Genomic DNA, 20,396 nt, shown 5'->3' with positions numbered 1-20,396 from the left:
AGAGAGAGTAGAAGTGTTTTTCAGTTACTTAGCACAGATCAGTGGAACCCTCTACTCTGCCCTCCAGTACTAAATTGGTGATCCCTTGATGGCTCAGAACATGTCCTACCAACCGATCCCTTCTTCTAGTCAAGTTGTGCCACAAATTTCTCTTCTCCATAATCCTATTCAACATCTCTTCATTAGTTATGTGATCTACCCATTTAATCTTCAGCATTCTTCTGTAGTACCACGTTTCGAAAGCTTCTATTCTCTTCATGTCCAAACTAGTTATCGTCCATGTTTCACTTCCGTACATGGCTACACTCGATACAAATACATTCAAAAATGACTACCTGACACCTAAACCTATACTCGATGTCGACAAATTTCTGTTTTTCAGAAATGCTTTCCTTGCCATTGCCAATCTACATTTTATATCCTCCCTACTTCGACCATCATCAGTTATTTTGCTCCCCAAATATCAGAACTCCTTTACTATTTTAAGTGTTTCATTTCCTAATCTAATTCCCTCTGCAACACCCGACTTAATTCGACTACATTCCAATATCCTTGTTTTGCTTTTGTTGATGTTCATCTTATATCCTCCTTTAAAGACACTATCCATTCCCTTCAACTGCTCTTCCAAGTCCTTTGCTGTCTCTGACAGAATTACAATGTCATCGGCGAACCTTAAAGTTTTTATTTCTTCTCCATTGATTTTAATACCTACTCAGAATTTTTCTTTTGTTTCCTTTACTGCTTGCTCAATATACAGATTGAATAACATCGGGGAGAGGCTACAACGCTGTCTCACTCCCTTCCCAACCACTGCTTCCGTTTCATGCTCCTCGACTCTTATAACTGCCATCTGGTTTCTGTACTAATTGTAAATAGCTTTTCGCTCCCTGTATTTTACCCCTGCGACCTTAAAAATTTGAAAGAGAGTGTTCCACTCAACATTGTCAAAAAGTTTCTGTAAGTCTACAAATGCTAGGAGCGTAGGTTTGCCTTTCCTTAATCTACCTTCTAAGATAAGTCGTAGGGTCAGTATTGCCTCAGGTGTTCCAGTATTTCTACGGAATCCAAACTGATCTTCCCCGAGGTCGGCTTCTACTAGTTTTTCCATTCGTCTCTAAAAAATTCGTGTTAGTATTTTGCAGCCGTGACTTATTAAACTGATAGTTCGGTAATTTTCACATCTGTCAACACCTGCTCTCTTTGGGATTGGAATTATTATATTCTTCTTGAAGTCTGAGGGTATTTCGCCTGTCTCATATATCTTGCTCACCAGATGGCAGAGTTTTGCCAGGAATGGATCTCTCAAGTCTGTCAGTAGATCTAATGGAATGTTGTCTACTTCGGGGGCCTTGTTTCGACTCAGGTCTTTCAGTGCTCTGTCAAACTCTTCACGCAGTATCGTATCTCCCACTTCATCTTCATCTACATCCTCTTCCATTTCCATAATATTGTCCTCAAGTACATCTCCCTTGTATAGACCCTCTATATACTCCTTCCACCTTTCTGCTTTCCCTTCTTTGTATAGAACTGAGTTTCCATCTGAGCTGTTGATATTCATACAAGTGGCTCCCATTTCTCCAAAGGTCTGTTTAATTTTCCTGTAGGCAGTATCTATCTTACTCCTAGTGAGATAAGCCTCTACATCCTGGCATTTGTCCTCTACCATCCCTGCTTAGCCCTTTTGCACTTCCTGTCGATCTCATTTTTGAGACTTTTGTATTCCATTTTGCCTGCTTCATTTACTGCATTTTTATATTTTCTCCTTTCATCAATTAAATTCAATATTTCCTCTTTTACCCAAGGATTTCTACTAGCCCTCTTCTTTTTACCTACTTGATCCTCTGCTGCCTTCTCTACTTCATTCTCCAGAGCTACCCATTCTTCTTCTACTGTATTTCCTTCCCCCATTCCTGTCAATTGTTCTCTTATGCTCTCCCTGAAACTCTGTACAACCTCTGGTTCTTTCAGTTTATCCAGTTTCCTTCTCCTTAAATTCCCACCTTTTTGCAGTTTTTTCAGTTGTAATCTACAGTTCATAACCAATACATTGTGTTCAGAGTCCACATCTGCCCCTGGAAATGTCTTACAATTTAGAACGTTGTTTCTAAATCTCTGTCTTACCATCCTATAATCTGACTGATACCTTCTAGTATATCCAGGATTCTTCCATGTATACAACCTTCTTTTATGATTCTTGGACCAAGTGTTAGCTATGATTAGTTTGTGCTCCGTGCAAAATTCTACCAGGTGGCTTCCTCTTTCGTTTCTTACACCCAGTCCATATTCACCTACTACGTTTCCTTCTCTCCCTTTTCCTACTGCCGAATTCCAGTCTTCCATGACTATTAAATTTTCGTCTCCCTTCACTATCTGAATAATTTCTTTCATTTCATCATATATTTCTTCAGTTTCTTCGTCATCTGCAGAGCTAGTTGGTATATAAACTTGTACTACTGTGGTAGGCGTGGGCTTCGTATCTATCTTGGCCACAATAATGCGTTCACTATGCTGTTTGTAGTAGCTTATCCGCATTCCTATTTTCCTATTCATTATTAAACTTACTCCGGCATTACCACTATTTGATTTTGTGTTAATAACCCTGTAGTCACCTGACTAGAAGTCTTGTTCCTCCTGCAACGAACTTCACTAATTGCCACTATATCTAACTTTAACCTATCCATTTCCCTTTTTAAATATTCTAATCTACCTGCCCGATTAAGGGATCTGACATTCCACGCTCCGATCCGTAGAACGCCAGTTTTCTTTCTCCTGATAACGACATCCTCTCCATTAGTCCCCGCCCGGAGCTCCGAATGGAGGACTACTTTACCTCCGCAATATTTTACCCAAGAGGACGCCATCATCATTTAACCATTCAGTAGAGCTGCATGCTCTCGGGAAAAATTACGGCCGTAGTTTTCCCTTGCTTTCAGCCGTTCGCAGTATCAACACAGCAAGGCCGTTTTGGTTAGTGTTACAATCAGTCAATCATCCAGACTGTTGCACGTGCACCTATTGAAAAGGCTGCTGCCCCTCTTCAGGAACCACACGTTTGTCTGACCTCTCAACTGATACCCCTCCGTTGTGGTTGCACCTACGGTACGGCTATTTGTATCGCTGAGGCACGCAAGCCTCCCCACCAACGGCAAGGTCCATAATTCATGGGGGTAGGATTACATGGTTATGTGCATAAATGCACATATGTTGTCCTTTTGTTTTAAAAAATGTGGTGGGGCTGCCCCAGGGTATGGACACAGTTTTACATAAATTTTTTATAGGTAAAAAGAGATTACAACGTATTACACAACTTGTGATCAAAAGTATCCGGACACCTGGCTGAAAATGACTTATAAGTTCGTGGCTCCCTCTGTCGGTAATACAGGAATTCAATATGGTATTGGCCCACCCTTAGCCTTAATGGCAGCTTATAGTCTCTCAGGCAAACCTTCAGTCAGGTGCTGGAACATTTCTTGGAGAATGGCATCCCTTTCCTCATGGAGTGCTTCACCGAGGAGAGATATCGATGTCGCTCGGTGAGGCCTGGCGCGAAGTCGGCTTTCCAAAATATCCCAAAGGTATTATATAGTATTCAGCTCAGGACTCTGTGCTGACCAGTCCATTACAGGGATGTCATTGACGTGTAACCGGTCTACCACAGGCCATACATTATGAACAGGTGCTCGATCGTGTTGAAAGATTGAATCGCCATCTCCGAATTGCTCTTCAACAGTGGGAAGCAATAAGTTGCTTAACACTTCAATGTAGGCAGAGTGCAACGAAAACAACAAGTGGTGTAAGCCCCCTTCTTGGAAAAAACGACCACGCCATAACACCACCGCCTCCGAATTTTACTATTGGCACTACACAAGCTGTCAGATGACGTTTACCGAGCATTCACGATACCCACACCCTGACGTCGGATCGCCACATTGTGTACCGTGATTTGCCCCCCACAAAACGTTTTTCCACTGTTCAATCGTCCAATGTTTAAGCACCTTACACCAAGCGAGGCTTCGTTCCGCGTTTACCGGCGTGATGTGTGGCTTATAAGCAGTCGCTCGTCCATGAAATGCAAGTTTTCTCACCTCCCGCCTAACTGGCATAGTACTTGCAGTGGATCCTGATGCAGTTTGGACTTCCTGTGTGATGGTCTGGATAGATGTGTGGCTATTACGCATTACGACCCTCTTCAACTGTCAGCTCTCTCTGTCAGTCAACAGACGAGGTCGGCCTGTAAGCTTTTGTATTGTACGTGTCCGTTCACGTTTGCACTTCACTTTCACATCGGAAGCAGTGGACCTATGGATGTGTAGCAGTATGTAAATCTCACGTACAGACGTATGCCACAAGCGACAGCCAGTCGGCTGACCACGTTCGAAGTCCATGAGTTCCGCGAAGCTCCCCATTCTGCTCTCTCAAGATGTCTAGTAACTACTGAGGGCGCTGATATGGAGTACCTGGCAGCAGGTGGCAGGACAATGTAACTAAAATGGAAAAGGTATGTTTTTGGGGGTGTCCGGATACTTTTGATCACATAGTGTATGTCTTGTAGGTTGAACTTTTTGGAAAATGAATCGGAGTGGTTAAATTATTTACCCTGATTGAAACTGTAAACTATGGAAGTGCCATAAATGTTTCGTCCAGGCTTCTGAAAAAGTAGTTTGAGCTTGTTTCACTATTGCATATAAGTAAATGTTCCTCAAGTTTATTTCTGTGGATACAGATTTCTAGTTCTTCATACAAGAGACATTCTGCTTACTTTGTTCAGTGTATTTACTATTTTAAGGTTGCTTTCTTTATTATCAAATAGATGAGGTTCGTCTTTTACATGAGAGGCCAATGCAAATCTGCTGTTGTGTTCTTCGAATGTGGTGTGGAAATTATAGTCTTTTGACCTAAGTACTGAGCTAGGCATTTACTGCATATGATTTTATATATGTCTGGAAAAGAAAACTTTTTAAACCTCACAATTGCGTTTCCTAAATAAACTATTTCTCATTAGCGGAATAAGTAACATAAACTACATTTCTCTTGGTCCACTGTTGTGAAAAGACGTATATACGAGGTGCATTCAAGTTCTAAGGCCTCCGATTTTTTTCTCATTAACTACTCACCCGAAATCGATGAAACTGGCGTTACTTCTCGACGTAATCGCCCTGCAGACGTACACATTTTTCACAACGCTGACGCCATGATTCCATGGCAGCGGCGAAGGCTTCTTTAGGAGTCTGTTTTGACCACTGGAAAATCGCTGAGGCAATAGCAGCACGGCTAGTGAATGTGCGGCCACGGTGAGTGTCTTTCATTGTTGGAAAAAGCCAAAAGTGACTAGGAGACAGTTCAGGTGAGTAGGGATCCGGAGGAATCACTTCAAAGTTGTTATGACGAAGAGACAGTTGCGTAACGTTAGCTCGATGTGCGGGTGCGTTGTCTTGGTGAAACAGCACAAGCGCAGCCCTTCCCGGACGTTTTTGTTGCAGTGCAGGAAGGAATTTGTTCATCAAAACATTTTCGTAGGATGCACCTGTTACCGTAGTGCCCTTTGGAACGCAGTGGGTAAGGGTTACGCCCTCGCTGTCCCAGAACATGGACACCATAATTTTTTCAGCACTGGCGTTTACCCGAAATTTTTTTTGCGGCGGTGAATCTGTCTGCTTCCATTGAGCTGACTGGCGCTTTGTTTCTGAATAGAAAAATGGCATCCACGTTTCATATATTTACACAACCGACGAAAAGAAAATCCCATTCATACTGTCGTTGCGCGTCAACATTGCTTGACAACATGCCTCACGGGCTGCCATGTGGTCATCCATCAGCATTCATGGCACCCACCTGGATGACACTTTTTGCATTTTCAGGTCGTCATGCAGGATTGTGTGCAGCGAACACACAGAAATCCCAACTCTTGAGGCGATGCCCCAAAACAATTCTCTCCACTTTCTCGATCATGTCATCAGACCGGCTTGTGCGAGCCCGAGCTTATTTCGGTTTGTTGTCACACAATGTTCTGCCTTCATTAAACTGTCGCACCCTCGAACGCACTTTCGGCACATCCATAACTCCATCACTACATGTCTCCTTCAACTGTCGATGAATTTCAGTTGATTGCACACCACGCAAATTCAGAAAACGAATGATTGCACGCTGTTGAAGTAAGGAAAACGTCGCCATTTTAAGTATTTAAAGCAGTTCTCATCCTCGCCGCTGGCGGTAAAATTCCATCTGCCTTACGGAGCTGCCATCTCTGGGACGTGTTGACAATGAACGCGGCTTCATATTAAAACAAAGTGCATGTTTCTATCTCTTTACAGTCAGGAAGATGATGATGTGTCACACGCAAGCGCAGTTTCCCTACACCACTTTATTCATCTTGTAGTGTGTGGTGGCCTGAGCTCCCAGTTGGTGCACATCGACAGTACGAAATATACATATATAGCTTCTTTTCTGTGTTTACTTCGTAGATTATTACTTAAATAACGTGTGTGTTTCGTATAGGAGGTGTAATTTTGAGTTTTAGTTACTTTAATCGTATATTCAGGCAGATTGTAGCACAGTCGTTAGGCATTTGTACAGGTTAGTTCATACATTCTTTGCGTGTTTCCCTTGCGTTATCTAGGCACAGACTTGTGTTTCAGTAACTGCTGTTCAACATCGACTAGAATGGACAGGGACTGTGATTGCTGTGTTCGGATGAGGGCTGAGTTGGCACCCCTTTGCTCACAGCTGCAGGCGGCGCCGACTTTGGTCGTGCAGCTTGAGGCTGTTGCCAATGGGCAACATTGTGGGGAGCCGGACTTGGGTATCACAGGGATGTCAACCTCGTCCCGCCTGTCTCCAGATCGGTCTGCCGCTGTGGTTGCCCCGGTTGCTACCTGCAGTGGGGCTGAGCCCTCGCCTGTGGTTGATTCGGAGGTCATTCCAAGGCGTGGCAGGCAGCGAACGACGTCCCCGGAGGCTGATCAGAAAGTCTCTCAAGTGCGTCTGCCAAACAGGTTTCAGGTACTGTCTCTGGCTGAGCCGGGTGCAGCTGCCTGCCCTGTTTCAGAGGATTATTCTGAGCATTCAAGGTCCGGGCATCACAGAGGATGGGCTTATTGGTTGGGAGCTTCAATGTTAGGCGCGTAATGGGGCTAAGGAGGGGAAGAAATCTAGTGAGCACTCCGTGTGTATTCAGGGTGAAGTCATTCCTGATGTGGAAAGGGTCCTTCCGGATGCCATGAAGAGCACAGGGTGCAGCCAGATGCACTAATGACGTGTGTCGCTTTGGATCTAAGGAAATTCTCTCGGGATTCCAGCGGCTATCTGATTTGGTGAAGGCTGCCGGTCTTGCTCACGAGATGAAGGCAGAGCTCACCATCTGCAGCATCCTTAACGGAACCGACTGCGGACCTTTGGTGCAGAGTCAGGTGGAGGGTCTGAATCAGAGGATCAGACGATTTTGCGACCGTGTTGGCTGCACGTTCCTTGACTTGCGCCATAGGGGTTCCGCAGGGTAGGTCAGGACTTCACTACACTCGTCTGGCGGCTACACGGGTAGCTGAGGCTGTGTGGCGTGGACTCGGCGGCTTTTTAGGTTAGAAGGCTTTGGGAAAGAACAGGGTGGGCTGCAATCTCAAAGGGTGCATGGCAAATACAGGACGTGCTTGATTCAAGGAACAGTCGGAATTGTAGTTGTAAATTGTTGTAGTTGTGCTGGGAAAGTCCCTGAACTTGAAGCGCTAATAGAAAGCACAGAAACTGAAATCGTTATAGGTACAGAAACCTGGCTAAAGCCTGAAATAAGTTCTGCAGAAATTTTTACGAAGTCTTAGACGGTGTTCAGGAAAGATAGATTAGGCAGAATTGGTGTTGGAGTGTTTGTTTCTGTCAGTAGTGGTTTATCTTGTAGTGAAGTCGAAGTAGATACTACGTGTGAATTGGTACGGGTGGAGGTTATACTTAACAGCCGAACTAAGTTAATAATTGGCTCCTTCTACCGTCCCCCAGACTCCGATGATATAGTTGCTGAACAGTTAAGAGAAAATTTGAGTCTCGTAAAAAATAAATACCCAACTCATACAGTTATAGTTGGTGGGGACTTCAACCTTCCCTCGATATGTTAGCAAAAATACTTGTTCTAAAACGGTGGTAGGCAGAAAACATCTTCCGAGATTCTCCTAAATGCTTTCTCCGAAAATTATTTCGAGCAGTTAGTTCACTAACCAACGCGAATTGTAAATGGTTGCGAAAACACACTTGACCTCTTAGCCACCAACAATCCAGATCTAACAGAGAGCATGATACTGATACAGGGATTAGTGATCAGAAGGTCGTTATAGCTAGACTCAATACCGTTTCTTCCAAATCCACCAGAAACAAAAGAAAATATATTTTAATTTAAAATAGTGGATAAAGTGTCACTAGAAGCCTTCCTAAGAGACAATCTCCATTCCTTCCGAACTGCAAATGTAGACGAGATGTGGCTCAAATTCAAAGATATAGTAGCAACAGTAACTGAGAGATTCATACCTCATAAATTGGTAAGATATGGAACCGGTCGCCCATGGTACACAAAGCAGGTCCGAACGCTGTTGCAGAGGAATCGGAATAAGCATGTGAAGTTCAGAAGAACGCGAAATCCCGAATATTGGCCAAAATTTACAGACGCGCGATATTTGGCCCGGACGTCAATGCGAGATGCCTTTAATAGGTTCCACAACGAAACAATGTCTCGAAATTTGGTAGAAAATCCGAAGAAATTCTGGTCGTATGTAAAGTACACAAACGGCAAGACGCAGTTTTCCGAAATTTCTTCACCAGGGAAGACAAATGGAATATTCCAGAATTTGAAACACGAACAGCTGCTAGCATGAGTTTCTTAGAAGTAGATACCTTAGGGGTTGCGAAGCAACTCAAATAGCTTGATACAGGCAACTCTTCAGGTCCAGATTGTATACCAATTAGGTTACTTTCAGATTACGCTTATACAATAGCTCCCTGCTTAGCATAGTAATCATATACAACCGTTCGCTCACTGATAGATCTGTACCTACAGATTGGAAAATTGCGCAAGTCGCATCAGTGTTTAAGAAGGGTACTAGGAGTAATCCATCGAACTACAGACCTATATCATTGACGTTGTTTTGCATTACGGTTCTGGGGCATATACAGTATTCAAAAATTAATCACCTCGAAGGGTACGATCTATTGATACGAAATCAGCATGGTTTCAGAAAACATCATTCTTTTGCAACACACGAAGTAATGGCCGCTATCGACAGGGGATCTCAAGTTGATTCCCTATTTCTAGATTTCCAGAAAGCTTTTGACACCGTTCCTCACAAGGGACTTCTAATCAAGCTGCGGGCGTAAGGAGAAGCGTCTCAGTTTTGCGACTGGATTCGTGATTTCCTGTCAGGGAGGTCGCAGTTCAGAGTAATAGATGGCAAATCATCGAGTAAAACTGAAGTGATATCAGGTGTTCCCCAGAGAAGCGTCCTAGGACCTCTGCTGTATCTGATCTATATAAATAACCTGGGTGACAATCTGAGCAGTTCTCTTAGGTTGTTCGCAGATGCCGGCCGCGGTGGTCTAGCGGTTCAGGCGCTCAGTCCGGAACCGCGCGACTGCTACGGTCGCACGTTCGAATCCTGCCTCGGGCATGGATGTGTGTGATGTCCTTAGGTTAGTTAGGGTGAAGTAGTTCTAAGTCTAGGGGACGGATGGCCTCAGATGTTAAGTCCCCGTAGTGCCCAGAGCCATGTGAACCTTTTATTTTCGCTAACTACTTACGACTTGACCTATATCGTAAATATTCAATACTTTGAAAATATTCACTATGAATCAAGGACCACTTGCTCTATAGTTCAAGAAACAAGTATCAGTCTGTAACTGTTCCCTGCTATTCTCTGAAATCCTTCTAACTTCTCTGAGTGGGAGGCAGGCAGTTTCAGCTCAATGCTATTCCAATGAATACTGAAAACTGATGATTAGCTTGCAGTGTGTCTACCAGAGTCTATCACTAATTCTCGCAGCTGAAGGGTCTATTGCACCATCAGGTGCTTCTGAGGAATGTCACTGGTTTTAGGATACTAACTTTACTCGCTGAATCTCAACTTCCCTACAGTCTGCCGTTTTTTAGCTTTTATCTCGTTACACATTGATTCTTGGCGCAGTATTTGTCAGCAATATTCACTTGGTAGCTTTCTTCGACATGTTCGACCATCATTCTAACTTCCACAGTATATTCCTCCATTACATCCATCGGAGGGCTATCAGTGACGCCTGTGATCTCGACCCTCATAGTCTTAGCGAACAATCAAAAATAATCCTCACTGACGCGTTTGGTCAGCCACTGAATAGCAAACAGCTTTCAGTTGCCTTCGGCGTCATTATCTAACCCTATTTGTCATCCATCCGTTCCATGCACCTGAAAGCCTGCGTCCACTTTTATTTCTGCTCGAACATGTAATTAAACATTTTCTGAACTGACATGTAATTAAAATTATAACATTTTCTACAGTCGTGACAAATCTTCGAAACGTTTAGTGGCAAAATACAGAAGTAGAAAGTGGCACATTATTTCTTTGTTGTATGGTAATGTATAGTTACTCATTAAGTTAGTCCAGAGCACTAATGCGCTGATTCCTAGATCCGGGTAGGCCAGCCTACCCCGGATCGAATCCGCCCGGCGGAATAACGACGAAGACCGGTGTGCCAGCTAGCCGGGATTTGGTTTTTAGGCATTTTTCCACATCCTCCTAGGCGAATACTGGGCTGGTCCCCACGTGCAGCCTCAGTTACACGACTCGAAGACACCTGAACACATTCGCACTGTTCCATGAATTATACTCGACGCAGACACCTTTGGTACACTAACTCCGTCCCGGGGGCTACGGGGTGGCGGCAGGAAGGACATATTGCAACCTCTTAACATTAGCCTTACCTAATCCGTACCCAACCATGCCGACCCTGCGAACCACGGGATCCAGGCACAAACACTAGGTAACGTACAGTTATGTTAACTGGCATTTTGTCTGTGTGGTAATTTGATGCTGAATTTGTGATTAGAAAAACAGTTAACCTTGGGCTTAAGTTCGTAAGCCGTCTTTTAATTCTTGAAAAATGATCAGCAGTGCGAAAGTTAATCAGAAATGCAACATTACACTGTGTAGTGCCACACCCATGGCGTTTTGCTAAATTTAAGGAAACTGTCTTGTTAGCAATAGTGCAAGCAATCTGACTGGGAGAAAAATATGTAATATCAGATACTAACAAATATGTCTTGTATGAAATATGTGTCACTATTTTAATGTTAGTTGTCCCCACGTAAATTATTAATGGCCGAACTATTTGGGTAATGTATAAATGCTATACTGCTGCTATCTCCAAACTACTGCAGCTCCTGCTGCTATGCTAGTGGAAGAATAAAAGTTCGAAATACTAGCAATACGATGAGCAAGGCGTACCTTAAACTATATACACTCATCCACATAACTTGCATGCAAATAAAACTCATTACTACAATGACCATTGTCAACTAAATTTCTCTTGCGGAGAAACTTGGGAGAGCAAAATTATATATGTGAAACTTGAAACAAAGAGACGAATTCTGAATGATGAAAAAACGATAAAAATTAACTGTATTAACAAAATGCTATATCTCTAAGACAAAATGTTTTAACACATGAAATTCCAAAAATTCACTTCACATTAATAGTGGAAAAAGCAAGGACAAATTCTCTTTACTTTCTTGCAAACACGTATGCTGCACGTCTTTGAAGAAAAATCACACGTTGTTATACTGTCACAAAAATCTCCAATACTAAATACCTGACCATACTAATTACTACGCTTGCTTGTCTCGGCAAATGCGCTATAACAGTATCTATTGAAGTCTTCTCACTGAAATTACAAAATATTGCTCCATAAATGAAAGAAAACTATTTATTGCACACAGCGTGGCCTAAACACATCTTACTCCATCACAAGATACAATTCGACTCTTCCTCTCTATATCTCCAAGACTGTACTCCATTCACAAGGTGCTGCTAAAAGTTTCTCGCAGCGCAACCTCTTTGTTAGAGAAGTTGCCCATTGTTGAAATTAAATGACCTTACAGCATTGTGGGCCGGGAGTCCCTCATTTGGGGAAATTCGACGGCCCAAGGTAGGCACTGATTGCGTTCGACGCCACATTGGGCGACTTTCGCGTCGGAGATGGGGATGAAATAATGATGATGTGGACAATACAACACTCATTTCCTGAGCGGAGAAAATCAACTGCTCCTGCCGGGAATCGAACCGGGCCACTTGACGTGGCATTCCACCGAGCTGACCACTCAGGTAACGGGACAGGACTGCCTACTATTACTCAGATGCTATGGAAGCTTTAAATTTTCCCGTGACATCCAAAATATTAAGAGAATTACAATTTTTTGTGTGGAACAGAACGCCTACAAAGTGTCTGAAGCAGAGATTAGTTTTATTTGAATATATAAATAGTCACAGCCCTCATAATGCCATCCTTTATGGTCGACGTAACATGTTGTTATCGTATTTGTTGCACCATTCTCGTAGATAAACAAGTGATTACACTAGAAGGGGTTGTCTCCTAAGCAATGATCGATTGTGGAGTGGATGATAATGCAGCGCCCGGTGTTGACAGAGCCGGCGTACTGGCGGTCTCAAGCACGGCGGAAGCTGCAGGCATCACTAGACCGGCCGCAGCTTCTTGGCTACGCCCGCAACGCCGTTCTACTGGTGGGCCCCGGGCTTTCGGCCAGTGGGCTGGCGGCGGCGCGCGTGCTGAGGGGTCAGAGGCGGGGGGACGCCGGAGAGGGCGCTGCACTCTGCCTGGACGCGCTATCCAACGTCGGGCTCGCCAAGGTCAGTCGCTGTGGGTTCAGCACGCGCCTGTACGCTTCATAACGTTACTCTGCACTGACGATGACGTCCACGATATTCGCCAACACAAGATCGTGTCCACGAATTTCCAACACTTGCTGCCAATGGTATTTATATTTCTCTTAGAAGTTTATAATGCAGTATGAAGACACAATCTTCTCTACAAACTTAGTAAAATAATTTCATGCAGAAAAACAATCTTATTATACTGGGGAACAAGATAAGCCCTTCAAAAACGCTGAACGGTGGACTACCTCAGGGATCTATTCTCGCCCCACTTTTCTTTATATTATGGCTGAATTAGGTCTCATAAGTTTGCACATACAGATAACAGCATGCTGGCAGTGGGACATCGAAATTTAGAAGAAACGGCAACCATCTTAACATCTGATGTGGCAAAAATGGCAAAATGCATTCGGAGGTGCAGACTGAAACCAGAGTTGCACTGAGATGGAGATGGCTTGTTTTCATTTGTGCAACAGAGCGGCTGATAGAAAGCTTCGTGTCTGTTTTGGTGACCGGCTATTACACCGCAATCAGAACTCAAAATGTCTACGTGTTATATTGGACCAGACACTGTCCTTCAAGAAGCATCTGGAAAACACCGTTCCAACGATAAAAACTAGGAGTACCCTACTGGCCATTAAAATTGCTACACCAAGAAGAAATGCAGATGATAAACGGGTATTCATTGGACAAATATATTATACTAGAACTGACATATGATTACATTTTCACGCAATTTGGCTGCATAGATCCTGAGTAATCAGTACCCAGAACAACCACCTCTGGCCGTAATAACGGCCTTGATATGCCTGGGCATTGAGTCAGACAGAGCTTGGATGGCGTGTACAGGTACGGCTGCCCATGCAGCTTCAATACGATACCACAGTTCATCAAGAGCAGTGACTGGCGTATTGTGACAATCCAGTTGCTCGGCCACCATTGACCAGACGTTTTCAATTGGTGAGAGATCTCGAGAATGTGCTGGCCAGGGCAGCAGTCGAACATTTTTTGTATCCAGAAAGGCCCGTACAGGTCCTGCAACATGCGGTCGTGCATTTTCCTGCTGAAATGTAGGGTTTCGCAGGGATCGAATGAAGGGTAGAGCCACGGGTCGTAATACATCTGAAATGTAACGTCCACTGTTCAAAGTGCCGTCAATGTGAACAAGAGGTGACCCAGACGTGTAACCAATGGCACCCCATACCATCACCCCAGGTGATACACCAGTAGGGCGATTACGAATACACGCTTCCAATGTGCGTTCACCGTGATGTCGCCAAATACGGATGCGTCCATCATGATGATCTTAACAGAACCTGGATTCATCCGAAAAAATGACGTTTTGCCATTCGTGCATCCAGGTTCGTCGTTGAGTACACCACCGCAGGCGCTCCTGTCTGTGATGCAGCGTCAGGGATAACCGCAGCCATGGTTTCCGAGCTGATAGTCGATACTGCTGCAAACTTTGTCGAACTGTTCGTGCAGAGGGTTGTTGTCTTGCAAACGTCCCCACCTGTTGACTCAGGGACCGAGACGTGGCTGCACGATCCGTTACAGCCATGCGGATAAGATGCCTGTCATCTCGACTGCTAGTGATAGGAAGCCGTTGGGATCGAGCACGGCGTTCCGTATTACCCTCCTGAGCCCACCGATTCCATATTCTGCTAATACTCATTGCATCTCGACCAAGGTGAGTAGCAATGTCGCGATACGAGAAACCGCAATAGTGATTCGACCTTTATCAAGTCGGAAACGCGATAGTGCGAATTTCTCCTCTTTACACGAAGCATCACAACAACGTTTCACCAGGCAACGCTGGTCAACTGCTGTTTGTATATGAGAAATCTGTTGGAAACTTTCCTCATGTCAGCACGTTGTACGTGTCGCTACCAGCGCCATCCTTGTGTGAATGCTCTGAAAAGCTAATCATTTGCATATCACAGCATCCTCTTCCTGTCGGTTCAATTTCACGTCTGTAGCAAGTCATCTTCGTAGTGTAGCAATTTTAATGGCCACTAGTGTAATATCCTACATTATCTGTGCATAACAAACTTGGGCACCACTGCTGGAAGTTTGCCACACGCCATAATTTGAGCAACTCTAATCTACCGATGAGTATGGTACTCCTTTATAGCTCAATAGCGCACGCACACAACCTTTCGAGATACAGCACAATTGTGTAGTGAGAAATAAAAGCCAAATTCCTGTCTCCTCTGACTTCGACGAAAATCGGCTCTCATCTGCGAGTTTAAACTAGTGCAAGACGACCCGTAACTCTATATCCATAAAGACGTGGATATCCTAGAAAGATACCGGCTTTGATAAAGGAAACCCTCCATGAAAACAACCCAGGGACTGCACACGTCTCAGTTCAGCTTAACGGACTTAAGGGAATGAGACGGAACAGAGGCTTGTTCTCCACATTGCCATAACTTGACCTGCATAACAAAGAACCCCCTGGCTTTCACGAATCATGCGGAACATGGACAAAGTCTAACAGATCACATACCAGTCATGGCAAGAGCGTGGACTATCTTCACAGATGGGATAAGGCTCAATCTCCAAAATGTGACCGTGTAGCAGTCAGCAAACTGTTCATCACATTGTTACAGAAAGTCCAAACAGGGCCTATCGTGGCGCTTCTGACGACTTCCTAATTGCATCCACAGACGCAACTGATTATATTACAAAGTTTATGTCTCTTTACAAATTACATGTGTTATTGTTTGCATTGTATTTAATATTGTCCTTAAAAAAATAATTAAACCCTACGCTTACTAATGACACTCCAAATTCTCAAAAAGACACCATTGACTGACTTGTAGTTTAGGCATCGTAATCTCTTAACACATTAAAACAGTGTAAAGACCACGATTATTTCACATGTGCTCGTCGACATACTTGTAGCGCACAGTCGCCATTGTCAGCTGCGGCATGTTTTCAGAGAAGTAAATATCACGTAATCGTTATCACCATTTGAAACAGGAAATGTACGCACAATAATTAAAATGCCGCTATTTTCTATATTTTATGGCGTTGCAATTTTAAGTCCAAGAGAGTACAGTGAAATAGTAGGACGTTCATAAAATTTTACAAAATCGTTCGCAAAATTTTACGAACATCCACCTACTTTGCTGTAGTCCCTTGGGAACTAAAATTGCAACGCCAGGAAGTATAGGAGGTAGTGATATTTCAGTTATTGTGAGCATACGGAGTAATAGCTAAAATACATTATTTGAAATGTAGGTGATATGAAGACGTACAGGGTGCTAATTTTAGCACACAGGGCTATCAGCTCTGGCCGTAACTACGTAACTCTTCTGGCTGGGCATGGAGCCAGAATGAGCTTGGATGATATGAGGACGCCATTCCTCTCTGCTTCAACTCTAAGTCAGTTGATCAGTCGCTGTGACGGGCGAGTGCTGGATTCCCACTCTCTCGGCAACTCTTTATCAACTGCATTCACTGCGCGGGAGAGTTGGATAAAGTGTAGGCTGTGACAACAGCCGTAAATCCACTGTATTATGGTACGTCAGGGTAACAAGTAGCCTTGTGTTATCTTGTTGAAAATTAGTGCAAAGAATATCTCAATTATAGGGCACAGACACCGGCCATAAACTGCCATATCTGTGATGTCTGCCGTCCATTTTTCGGGCTATGTGAGCCAGAGCGGATTGCGTTGTGTATACAATGCACCCTACTCCACAATCCGGGTTGTGGCCTCATGTGATGGTGATACGATCAATCGAGTCACGTTCGTTCTCCTGGGAGGGTCTACACAGGGATAGGTCCATAGTAATGCAGTACACAGATACAGAACTCGTCTGAGAGGAAGACATGATACCACTAACGAGTCCGATATTGTCACTGGGTACGCCACTGGTGGCGTGACTCTACCTAATGCCACGTCAATGGAAGCCGCAACGTTGGTCGCTGTGCTAGAATTCCGTGGTGCTCCAGATGTCATTGGATTGTTCGTATGAGTACTTGTCTTGCTCCAAACAAGGACAAAACACCTTGCCTGATTCAAGGAGCATGACATGGATGTACGAACCATGAGAGCTCACCAAACAGTAAGTCGATAGTCGCCTTTGTCTGCGACATTCTGCGAAGCTTTATCTCAGGTGACCTACAGAGAAGGGAAGCACCCCATGTGATAGCGCAAATTAGTGTAAGGGAAATTGACACGTCTCATAAACGGAAATGTTTTACTGGAATGATGATTAATAGGGATGGCCCCATCGATCATGAAAATAGGGGTAACACACCATGCCACAGATATACAAGGTTTATTTACAGCTCGTACAAAATAGATACGTGTTTCAAAGTTTTCTGACGTTCAAAGTAGTCACCAGCATTGTGCATAACCCGCTGCCGGCGATGTGGAACTTGTACGATACTCTTAGCAGTGCCAGTTGTGTTGACAGTTCGGGCGGCGCGGTCAATTTCTCGCCGAATTTCCAGCAGTTCTGAAGCCAATGCCGTGAAGTGTTTCCTTTAGTTTAGAAACCGAGTTGAACTTACGAGGGCTTAAGTCAGGGGAGTGCAGTAGGTGGTATAGCACTTAGCAGCCCCATGATTCAAACAAATCGATAACAGCTTGCATTGTATGTGCTTGAGCATTGTCCTGAAAAATGATGGTCAGGTCCTGCAGAAAGTGTCATCGCTTCTGTCTCTAAGCTGGTCGTAGGTTGTGTTCCAAAAATGAACAGCATAGGGACAGGAGTGATGAAAAATTCCACAGGACGTGCCCATCATTTTGTAGGACAATGCTAAAGCATGTACGGTTCAAGCCGTTACTGATTTGTTTGACTGATGGGGCTGCTATGTGCTGCACTCCGCTGACTGAATCCTTCGTAAATTCAACTCTTCAAATAACCTTCTTGACTTGAAAATTCTTGTTCATCGAAGATTTTGAGCATAGTGATACCGTATTTTACGCAATCTTTCGCACCCTGTGACCAATGTGTAGTCAGCAATGGGTGGTAAAATACTTCATAATATGACATTCTTTCATTATGGAACCCATCCTTATAGTTGATTTTAATTTCTAGGTATCCACACATGAATTATGATTCGTGAGAAAATAGTCAATTAAGTGGTAACGAATATTCAGATAGGTGCAGCCAAGCCGGGGGGTGAATTACATTTCCAAAATCTAGAAGCACTAGTAACCAAAATTGTCATTCTTCTGTATACTCGAATGGTCATTATTGCACCATACCAGTTGTCCACAGTTTTGTCTGCGAAAGTAAGCTTGCTCCAAAGAATGCTCATCTAAACCCCATAAGTTTTTATGCTCATCTAAATTATCTGAATGTAATGGCCAAAATCACTAGCGTCACCATCTCGATTAAGTTTTCTTTCGATTTGTATGACGTGATCACCTATTGCCTTTACTTCCAATTGCTCTTGTTGTGGATTTTCATTTTACCATCTGAAGTTAGTTTCAAAGCTTCGCATTACTCTGTTCCAAAAATGAACGTGTATAGTATCATCAGAAACTCTATCTCCATTGGTCAAAAATTTGTCACTTTTGCAGTAAGTTCATCAACTTGTATGTAGCTGTTGTTTCCCTGTTTCCGAATGAGGTGTCAATGCTTCATTTTGTTCACCTATTTCGTGAGTAATAGGACTGAATTGGTCATTCTTTTCTTTTACTTGAGTGATCACATTTCACGGAACTACAGTGTTTGCCTTGGCCAACAACTGTTTTTTGTGCTGAAGTAGATTTGTTACAACATTTGAAACAATCTCATCTAACTTTGTGTCTCTTAATAAACGTGTTTTGTTCTGTTGGCGCTGTTCTGTCTCAGTTTTACGAAGCTTAGTCTCAATAATATGTTTTATATCCTGGACGTGATGACGAATTTCTTGTTTAATTTGAACCGATACTTCTGTATCTGTGATTTTATCGCTTCGTGTGTCTTCTTATTTTCTTCCTTGATATGTGAGTTCTTCCTTTTCTTTGTTCTTTTCTTCTCTCCCTGTGACCTAATATTTTCTTCCTATCTCTTTCTGCGACACTTTAATCTGAGTAACATTTTTGTTCATATCCTTCCTCATAGTTAGCAACTACTCAACAATACTGACGTTGCCAGATTCCACAGAAATGGCAACAGAACGTGCTGCGGGTACAAATCACACAAACGATGCTGACACAAAACCGGAATCTACCGTTCTTGTGTGACGCTGTTGTGAAATGAAGTTAAGATGAGGTTTCTCATCTCCCACTGATTCTTCCTCAGAGCCTAAAATTCCACTAGCAGTCACTTGTCCTGTACTTTGATTAGATATTAAATTAGTTTGAGCTTGCATGTTTGTAATGTTAGCTTTTATTAAAAATAATTTGAAAACTTAAATTTTTGTTGTTGTGCAGAGCAGTGAACAATGCTACAATGAATGACGTCACAATACGTGTCTTGCAATACTGACACACAGATTAACAGAGTTAAAATTCTACATGAAATTACGAACTGAACTTCGACGAATAAATGCCCAAAATGCTTATGCTACAATAACCTGCAAATTTACGAGACGAACCTGATCAGTTAAAATTCCGATCATTGAATGACATACACGAACATGTTACACTGCACTGTAACATTAAGAATATGTTACAAAGGAAATGAGATCTGAACCTTAGTTTAACTAAACTGACCCTGATGTGATTTTCAAACGCAGTTCTTGAAAGCAAATAATATTATTGTACCTTAATAGTGATGTTAAAGAGGCTCTAACAAACTCTCGTAACTTCGCTAATTTTTGTAGTCCTGTCTTCCTCAGTTACGTGTAATTTACTGTGTATTGATAAATTTTACTATTTAGACAGTCTGACTACCACTGAATAAACACAATTTTCGTTCCATATGCGTTTCGCCTTTATCCTCTGCAAGGCATCTTCAGTGGCATGGAATATGTACATATTTTCACAATTTAGTTCGCATATTGGGGCACTGTACATATACGTTACAAACAGTTCTTGTGGCTGGTTTTTGCTGTGATGTATTAATAATTCAAATTCTACTTAAATGTTTCGCGGACAATTTTCTACATTTTACGTTTCTGTTCCATTTGTGCTGCCGTTCCTCTTTTGATAATTGCCATTTGGGGTTTTTCCTACTTTTCACAGCTCTAGGATCTGAATACTTGCTTTGATGCAGCGTTTTGGTTTGTGTTGCCGACTGTCGGATGTTCTTGCCACAGATCGACTGCAGTTGTCAACTTTCGAGAGTAACTTTGGAAGTATCTGTAAACTGTTTGTGTTTGGATGTGTGTGTATGTGTTTTGGTGTGAAATAATATTTATTTTGGTGTGCTTCATTTGGCTGCTTGTGTGAAAGGGGCAACTTTTATCTTGTCATTTCTTTTATTAAGTGTAGTAGGGAGCCTGTACTGATGTGTGTTAGCTCATTTATCACATGGTATTTTTCAGCGATAACTTTCTGAAAATGGAAGTTTTCTTGTATTTGTCATGATTGTTTATTCTCATTATTTTCATTTCTTG

General features: G+C 43.0%; 1 protein-coding gene across 1 annotated transcript in view; it reads left to right on the top strand.

Moving 5' to 3' along the window:
- The window catches only part of LOC126355551 (membrane-bound alkaline phosphatase-like), a 194,374-nt gene that overhangs the window by 27,141 nt on the left and 146,837 nt on the right, over positions 1 to 20,396 (top strand). Inside the window, exon 3 of the mRNA XM_050005909.1 lies at positions 12,646 to 12,866. Coding sequence (XP_049861866.1) covers positions 12,646 to 12,866 — 221 coding nt within the window. The remainder of the gene's footprint in view (positions 1 to 12,645; positions 12,867 to 20,396) is intronic.

This window comes from Schistocerca gregaria, chromosome 3 (genome assembly GCF_023897955.1).
Source record: "Schistocerca gregaria isolate iqSchGreg1 chromosome 3, iqSchGreg1.2, whole genome shotgun sequence".
Classification (NCBI taxonomy): Eukaryota; Metazoa; Arthropoda; class Insecta; order Orthoptera; family Acrididae; genus Schistocerca; species Schistocerca gregaria.
Note: the sequence above shows the minus strand (reverse complement) of the source record. Positions and strands in the feature narration are given on the sequence as shown.